At 32.1% G+C, this 9,642-nt stretch overlaps 1 protein-coding gene across 1 annotated transcript in view; it reads right to left on the reverse strand.

Moving 5' to 3' along the window:
* Positions 1-9,642, reverse strand: part of Tmem161b (transmembrane protein 161B) — a 68,705-nt gene that overhangs the window by 41,745 nt on the left and 17,318 nt on the right. The window contains exon 2 of the mRNA XM_048800113.1: positions 8,325-8,428. Coding sequence (XP_048656070.1) covers positions 8,325-8,428 — 104 coding nt within the window. The remainder of the gene's footprint in view (positions 1-8,324; positions 8,429-9,642) is intronic.

Genomic DNA, 9,642 nt, shown 5'->3' on the forward strand with positions numbered 1-9,642 from the left:
TCATTGTATGAAGTTTAGATTTTTTGCTAAAATAATAGTCTCAAAGTAGGGGAGAGAAATAATAAATTTATATTTTAAGCCCCTTTGCTGCTCAGTAAAATGGAGGGAGGCAATGAAGAATAGCAGGAAGATGTATTTTAGACACCCAAATCAATAGGTCCTGATGATGGACTTAAGGTAGTGAGTAAAAAAAGAAAGGAATCCAGAATGTTCTCTACATTTCTGATTTGAATAAGATGGTGATACATTCTGTGATACGGAATAGAGGAGGAAGAAACCAGGAACTTTAGTTTAAGTGCCAATGAGACATCAAGTGAAAATATCAGGAAGGCAACAGTATACTGGAATCTAGAGCTCAGAGAGCTGGGATCATTACATAATTGTAGTATTTAAATACAAGAAAATTAATAAAAATGAACTGAAGAGAAAGTGAAAATGGTAAAAGGCTAAACAGTTAATGAGGAAGTATAGATAACTTTTGTAACAAATGATTATGAGGAGAAACAGAAGTAGGCCAGAAACTAAGAATAAATATAATAGGCCTTAAGTTTTTGAAGAAGGGAGGCAGGCAGGGTTGTAGCTCTTCTTTTTTTGTTGTCATTCAATGATAGATCTTTAAAAAACAAAACAGTATCTTTGCAAACAGGAATGATCCAATGTAAAATGGAACAACTGATGACCTAGGAATAGATGGAATGGCCAAAGCATCAAAATCTGAGTGAAAATTATAGGGAAAGAGGCCTAGAGCTTAAATGCATGAATGGGTCTCTGATAGGACACTTCTTCTGCAGGCAAAAACTAAAATATATAAAAACTTTAAAAATACAAATAAAGATGAGGGGTTGTACATGTAACTAAGGTTATGGATTTTTTAGTGTGAACGTGATAGGCTCTGGTTTCAGGTTGAGGCAATTACACAAACGTAAGGTTTGAGAAAAGAATTCTAGTTGAAAAAGCTGTCTGAGAAGTAGAACATACATACACTACCAAGTAGCATGCAGTGGCCATAAGACCAGAGGTCATGATTTCGAGGTAAAACCTAAAAGTAAGTTTGCCTGACTTTAATAACAGTCGATGCTTTTTACATAGTTTGATTTTATATCATATAGTTCCCACTTACTGTATTTTGTATTCCTGTCTCAGTTTTTAGTCTTTTCCTTGCTGTTACTAAATAGGCCTATCCTTAGCAAAATGATAGCCTACCAGCAACTGTTGCACTATGCCTTTCAAATATTGGCTTGAAGACAAATGCAACAGTTTATCAGATTTAGAGTTCATGCAGCAGTTAATAACAGCCACAAAAATACAATTAAAGATAAATGTTTTAATATGTTAAGCAAAAGAACACCATGTAAAAATTGTACATACATTTTATCATAACCGTAGGGGAAATTATGAGAGAAAAGTGAGAAGGAAATTCAACACAATTAGCAGTCATTGTCTTTGGGTGATGGGACTATATATCACCTCTTATTTTTATTTTTTTTAATCAAATTGCCATCTTTTCCTATACTGTAGATATAAAAAAAAAACTTTTATAAAAAATAAAGAGATCTCACTAAAACACTGAGACTCTTGCATTTAAGTTAAATATTTTAATTAAAGCATATTTTATGACATTGACCTTGGCTATTCAGCGATTTTTTTTCACTTAAGTTTTTAGTTCAGACTGTCAGCCAGTATCTCCAATAATAAAGATAATCTGGTATTGCACATTACTAAATTATTAAGTTAATTTTTCAATAATCATTCTTATATAAACGACTTACATAAAATATTACCAGATCATTATAGCTGTGTTCAATAGCATTGAAAAAATAGGTGGTGGAAATATAGAATGTACAGACCTAGACTTTATTTGTAAAATTTAAGCAACAATGTCATTTACAGTGAACTACTTTAGAAACTTAAAATGGAAAACCTACATTTGAACAAATATATAAAAACATACTATTGATAGTGTAAGCTAAAGAATTTTAATATATAAACAATCATACAAAATTGTATGCCAGGGTATAGTTCACTGTTATGAGTTGAATGTTTGGGTCTTCTCAAATTTCTTTTTGAAATCCAATTCCCAATGTGATATTTGGAGATTGGGCCTTTGGAAGGCAATGTTAGATCATAAAGGTTGAATCTTCATAAATGATATTAGCCCTTTAAAAAAAAAAAAAAAAAAGGCTTGCTCTCTTTCAACCATGTGAGGATATAAAAGTCAGTAGTATGCAACTCAGAAGAGGGACCTCAGAAAAATAGACCATGGTAGTCCTGATCTTAGAGATCCAGCTTCCAGAATTTGAGAAACAAATGTCTGTTTTTAAAAGGCACTCAGCCTACGGTACTTTGTTATAGTAGCTTGAAATAAGAAGGCAGTAACTAAAGACAATTTCCATTTCTGTTTTAAATTGCCATAATTTTGAGAAATGAGGGGGAAAAACTGAACAAGAACAAATACAACTTAAAACCTAGACAATCTTTCAGCATAAGTAGGTATTTTATTTTCTATTTTGAGACATTTGTTATACAGAAACATTCTCCTCTTTTTCATTGGAAATTTTAATAGAGTATCATGATCATTTTGAAATTGGAAGTTAAGACCACTAAGGCAGAAGAGCAAGGACTCAAGCATTCCATAGCGTGATAGCGGAAAATTCAATCTTTCCCTTAGGTCATAGGTCCCACCTACTGTGCATTTGAATAGTAGGTTTCTGTCACCAAAGGGAACTTGCAGACTGTTAGATCAGGCAACATGCAACACAGAACAGGCAAAAAGAATTAGAATGATTGAATATGAAGGTGTTATAACACCCTCTTTCTCCAATATGGGATGAGACAAAAATCAGAGTAAATTTGACTAAAATATATTTTTGATGAAGGACATATGAAGGGAAGTAGCAGACCAAAGTGAGAGATTAGGGAAATAAAGGGGTGGAGAAAAATACATGAATTTTGAGATAAACAATTAGGAAAATGGAAAGCAAGTTCAGAAAGGAGGCTATTATGAAGAAAAAGCAAATCCTACTCCTCATGCAAAACCCACTATTCAAATGTACAAAGAATGTAACCTATCACTTACCTCTCCATGAAATGAGAAGCCAAGCAAACTTCAAAACAAAAAGTAACTTTTAATTACAATAGAAAGTTAAGAATACTTTGGCTACAAATCAGTAGCCACCATGAAGAACACTTAGGCAAAATGTGTTACTTACGTGAGGAAAGGTTGTTCATACTAAAGATACAGAGAAAGCAACCTAAGATTTTCTTCCCTATGGGAAGAAAGGAGAAACACTCTAAAAGCATTAGGCTCTTCAGGCTGAGTGGGTTTTTGTTTGTTTGTTTGTTTGTTTTGGTACTTGGGGATTGAACCCAGGACGCTTTACCAGTGAGCTACATCCACAGCCCTTTTTATTTTTTGACATAGGGTCTCACTAAGTTTTTGAGACTGGCCTTGAACTTGTGGCCCTCTTACCTGAGTCCTCTGAATCACTGGCATTACAGGTACGTGAGTTTTTCCAGGTAATAATACATACCATGGGTTATTGGCCAAAGAGATCTAACTACACAGTTTTTGCTCAAGTAGGAAACCCTTCAACGAAGTCTGACAATTATAAAAAGACATGTAAGAAAAGGAGAACTAATAATATTTTCCAATACAGGTTGAGTATCTCTTATCTGAAAGTATTCAGAGTTCAGATTTGGGGAGTATATGCATTATACACAATGAGATATCTTGGGGACAGGACCCAAGTCTAAGTAAATTCATCTGTTTCCATATACACATAGCCTGAAGGTAATTTTATATAATATATTTAGTGCACCTGCATTTTGATTGTACAAGACATCACAGGTGTTGAATTTTCCATTTCATCAGTCAAAATAGTTTCAAATTTTAGATTGCTGCAGGGGATTTGGGATTTTTAAGTTAGGCATACTCAATCTGTGTTTTCCTATTTTAAAAAACCTGAAAGGATGAAATACAAAATATTTTTAATTTAGTAACATGGGATAAATTTAATGACAAATGATGAGGTGAGGGGTACAGACTGAGCAACAGGTAATATTTCTTAAGCTCTACTTCATATTTAATAGGTTTTTAGTAACCAAAATCAATGTTGATGTGTTTTTGAATTTAGCTAAAATAAAAGCTAAGTAGCCAAAGAATGACCACAAGAATACAGTAATTACGTAAAGAGAATTCTCATAACACCTATAACCTGAAGGATATATTCTAAAAGGTAAAGTAGACATAGGAGAAAATGTAAAAAGAAGATAATAATCTTAAATAAATTACTCTGTAAACTGCCAATGAAAGTCACCATGGTAGTAGAAAAGTTAAGACTTATTTCCTGAAATTTAAAACTTAGTTATGTATGACAATTCCAGGACAAGATGAGGAGTGGATAACAGCCATAAATCAAATAAATATAGCAGTCTCTCATTTACCCTCAGGGAATATATTCAAAGACAAACCCTCATCTTGTAGATGCTTGAAACCACATGTGCCAAACCCTATATATGCTAACTTTTTCCTGTACATATAAACTTATTGATAACTTATAAATTAGGCATAATAAAAGACCAATAATAACTAATAATAGAACAGTTATAACAAAATATTGTAATAAAATTTATGTTAATGCGGTCTGTCAAAATGTCTTATTATACTGTACTTACCTTCTTGTGATGACATATGTAAAATAACACAATGCCTACATGATGAGATGGAGTGAATGTCATAGGCATTGTAACATATGATGCAAGGGTGACTTGAATATGGCACTTCAATAGCACGAGAGTAGATCTGATTTCGAGATGGCTACTAAATGACTAACAAGCAGATAGCTTGTAGAGATGCTAGACAAAGGGATGATTTACATCCCAGGTAGGAAGAACATGAGATTTCATCACACCAGTCAGAATGGTGCACAATTTTAAATTATAAATTATTTATTTCTGAATTTTCCATTTAATATTATCAGACCACAATTAACTGCAGGTAACTGAAATAGTAGAAAGTCAAATGGCAGGTAAGGGGAACTACTACATTAGACTATGAATCAAACTTCTCGGGGAAGAGATCTGGATTTGTTTCATTTCTCAGTATAGAGACTTGAGTAAATCATTTAAAATTGTTTCCTCATTTGTAAAAAAAACAGAGATAATATCATCCATTGCAAAAAAGAAGACACTCATCAACTTTTTTTTACTTCTGGGTACAATAAAGACAACATTTCCCTGTTACCCTGCCCTTTAGTTAAAACTAGTCAAAGAATCTCAGCCTACTGAATGTGGGCAGAAATGCTGAATATATTTCTAAGCTCAATACTGCAGAATCTCCTGAAAGATCCATAGCCCTCTCTGTTTACTTGCCAACTGGCATAGCATCTAATAGAGGACTCCAAGGTCACAGGAGGAACAGAAGAGCCCCAAGATAGAAGAAAGCTAGAATCCCTAAGCCACCCCTTAAAGGATAACTGAATCCTTAAATAACTCTTCTGTGAAAGATCTACCTGGAGAGATGCCCAACCCCTTTGAATCCCCATTTGACCCTGATCCCTTTCTAAAGAAAATAAGTAAGAAATTGATATTAACAGATAATAACTGATGTTAATTTCAGACACAGATTTTGGAGGTCATGACATATCCCAATGCATCCCCCCCCCCTACTTAGCTAAGAGTATACAGATTTAAGTGAGATAAAAGATTTTTAAAAATTTCATCAATATAATTTTATACAAATATAAAGGTGATATAATGGAATTAAACTAGGCTAAAGACTACACAGTATTTTTAATAAAAGTTAAAAGTTTATTTTAAAAGCAATATATAAATGTTATTTAACACAAGCTAGAAAATAAATTATTTAGATTGCTAATTTATACAAAAACTGCTTATTTCTTTCAGTGTAATCGCTTACTCCTTCAAGGTATTGACTAATTCAGGAAATAGGCTACTAATAAAGTTAACATACTGAACATGTGTACCTTTAAACTCTCCATTTTAAAGGGACAGAAATTAATTAATGATACCAAAGAGAAGTTATAACTTTTAAGAAAATTATGAACTATTTATTTACAATTTGAGTTTGTTACCTGTGTTATAAGTAAATATCAAAACAATATATACAAATAAATTTGTTATTAGTTGAGAACTTAAGTAGTTCTATTCAATACTATTCAATACTCCCAAACCATTCTACACTATTCAGTTTTTAAAAAGTCCTCACAAGGCTCTCTCCTTTAAGCATTTTACAGACCTAAAAGACTATCCTTAAATTTCTCTTTTCTCAACTCAACTGCTCAGAAGGTTTAAAATGGAAATCCTCATTTCTGGTTAACAGTCTTCTTACATGGGCAACGAACTGAGAGATTTTTAAATTTTTTTCAATACAATTAAAACATTATAATTTCATATTTTAAAAGGTTGTAAAAACCTCTTTTATATAAACTTATCAAATAGTCAAACCCACGATTTTATTCAACTGAGCTAGTTGATAACACTAAGCAAGTTAGTTTTCATTACCTCAAAATTTCAGTACTAACACTGAAGAAAAAGGGTAGATGACCTTAAAAACACAAAACTGTGAGGAAATGAAACTAACAATAACAGAAAAGTCACCATTATTAGAATATCTTGATATCCATGAAAACTGATATGGTATTAAAGACGGCATTAATACAAAAGGTAATCTGTTTATAAAAGTATCTTAAGATCATGAAGAAAATCAACTTCATGTTTACCTTTGAAGACTGAATTCCCCCTCAAGTTACGTATATATTCTATGACACATTATTGTTAAAAGCAAAGCTTTTAAATATAATACATTATTCCAATATTAACGAAATAATCAGATTTTGATCTCTAAGTTTTAGTTTTTCCTAGAGGACGTAAGTTTTACAGAAACAAATGGAAAGCAGAACACGTAAGAACAAAACTGCTAAGTTCTTTATAGCTAAAAGAGATCTAGAAGCCTCACTGGACCACAAGAATATAGTTTAGAAATGTGCAATTCTCAGAAGAAAAGCTAACTTAATGTAGTTTATATCCTTTACAAACTCAGATTCTATTTACTTAGAATTAATGATAATTTGCACAGCTGATATTACTGATAGTTCTACTGAAAATCATTTTGATAAGCAAAGTAAGTAAACATGATGACATAAGGCATATTAAAAATATATAGTAAATATCTAGTTAGATGATTTTCACTTATAAAATAGGTCAAACAGAGGCATTCAACTTTACCAAAACTTTAGTTATTATCTATTTTCCAATATACACTAGGAAACACCTGTTATTTCATACATTAATCATACATACACACGTTATAATGTTCCAAAAAATTTATAGCAGTTTAAATATTTTTCTATATTTGAACATCAATGAGACAAATACAAAAATAAAGAATGTAAATAATTAAAAATCAAAAATAAATTCTATGAAGGAAATTAAGGTTTGTTAATGGAAAGGCTCTGAATTAAATAAAGGCATATTCCTCTTGCAGTATATGAAATCATTAGTAGGAGAGTTATCCATTATTTTCTAACTTTAAAGGGTCTGAACAAAAGAAAATGGACACTCAAGGTAGTAACAGAATTTGACTATTCACTAGAAATGATTAATTAAAGTAGACACAGGATCGAATTTATCACTTGCCTCTCACAATTACATGGGATTTTGGCATGCATTTCTGTTTTCAGACATTTTGCTTTTGTCTAAACTGTATCACTCTTAGTTAACTCCTTTTCTTTTAATCTTATTATTTTATTGTACATATTTTAGCAAAGCAACTTAGTTCTTTTGTGGAAAGAATATAGACAGTAGATAGCTTTCAGTACAGTAGATAAAATTAAACTCCCACAATGCAACTTCTCACTTTCCTTGATGAATTAGTTTAAAATTCTTTGCAGTAAAACAAATTAACTCTCATAATAAACTCTCAATTGAGTAAATAACAACAGGACACATACTTTTGAGTATTTTTTCCCAATAGATGGTAAAAATATTTAAGCATTTTGATTTCTAATTTCTCATCTTCTTGTTACCAACTTTTAAAAAGTTAACTAGAAAATATGCATGGTATTCTTAGTGGCCAGCCATTCAGCATAAAAAAGAAAAGGGGAGTGGGATGGATTACTGAACTCTTGTCCATGACCCTATTACCTTTGTGATATATAACAACTAATATATGAAATAAGAGTAACAGCTAAATTTTCTCATGACCTTCCTTTGTTATACTTTTAGAAAAAGGAATTAGTACTTCTAGAAATCTTGTAAACTAGAAATCAAAAGTGCCAGTCACAATCAGCCTACCCTTGCCTTACCTGCCATTACAGAGTAGCCATCGAGCAAGAGAATAGTGAGGTATAATCTTCTGCATGACACTGGCCATCACCATGGTAACAACCAGCTGTATACCTATCACACCCTGTGTAAAAAACAAACAAATTTAACAATGAATGAATTTAGATTTGGGAATGCTGCTGGAAAATTTGTTGTACATTTTGAAAAGTACATTTTAAGAAAAATGAGTTAACTATTGAAATACAATCATTATTCTGGCATTTAGGTACTCAAGACTAGTCTTAAATTTAAAATACAGTATGTGGTCTCATCTCAGTCCTCTATGAGTTTCCCAGAGTGTCACATCCATGTGAATAAGTCAAATGAAGAAGCATATTCAAAATCTATTCCCAGGAATGTTCTATATAAATTAAGGGTATCAGGACTGGGGTTGTGGCTCAGTGGTAGAGTGCCTGCCTAGCATGTGTGAGGCCCTGGGTTTGATTCTCAGCACCACATTAAAAAAAAAAAAAAAAAACATATTAAAAGAAAAAAGATTAAGGGAATAAAATCATGGCATTTGTAGGTAAATGGATGGCACTGGAGAAGATAATGCTAAGTGAAGTCAGCCAATCCCAAAAAAACAAATGCCGAATGTTTTCTCTGATATAAGGAGGCTGACTCATAGTAGTGTAGGGAGGGGGAGCATGGGAGGATTAGATGAATTCTAGATAGAGAAGAGGTGTGGGAGTAAAAGGGAGGGGGCAGGGGATTAGCAAGGGCAGTAGAATGTGATGGATAACATTATCCAAAGTACATGTATGAAGACTCTAATTGTGTGTCAACATACTTTATATATAAACAGAGATATGAAAAATTTGTGGCATATGCAATAAGAATTGTAATGCAAAAAAACACCCCAAAAGTACATGTATAAAAGCATAAATACTCTATACAAAGATATGAAAAATTGTACTCTATGTGTAATAAGAATTGTAATGCATTCCAGTGTCGTGTAATTAAAAAAATAAAATCAATAAAACTAAAAAAAAAAAATTAAAGGTATCAAACTGAAGTGAAAATAGTGATTTCTTCATTTTTTTCTAATTTACTCAACATACTTAAAATATTAATTTGGCAAACTTTAAATAAATATGTGCCTGACATAGTAGCACACCTGAAATCCAGTAGCTCTGGAAGCTGAGGCAAGAGGATTAAAAATTCAAAGCCAGCCTCAGCAACTTAGCAAGGCCCTAAGCAACTGAACAAGACTGTCTCAAAATAAAATATTAAAAAAGATGGGGCTCAGTGGTTAAGCACCACTGGGTTCAACCTCTGGTACAAAAAAAAAAAAAAAAG

The sequence above is a fragment of the Marmota marmota genome, unplaced genomic scaffold (assembly GCF_001458135.2).
Source record: "Marmota marmota marmota unplaced genomic scaffold, marMar, whole genome shotgun sequence".
Classification (NCBI taxonomy): domain Eukaryota; kingdom Metazoa; phylum Chordata; class Mammalia; order Rodentia; family Sciuridae; genus Marmota; species Marmota marmota.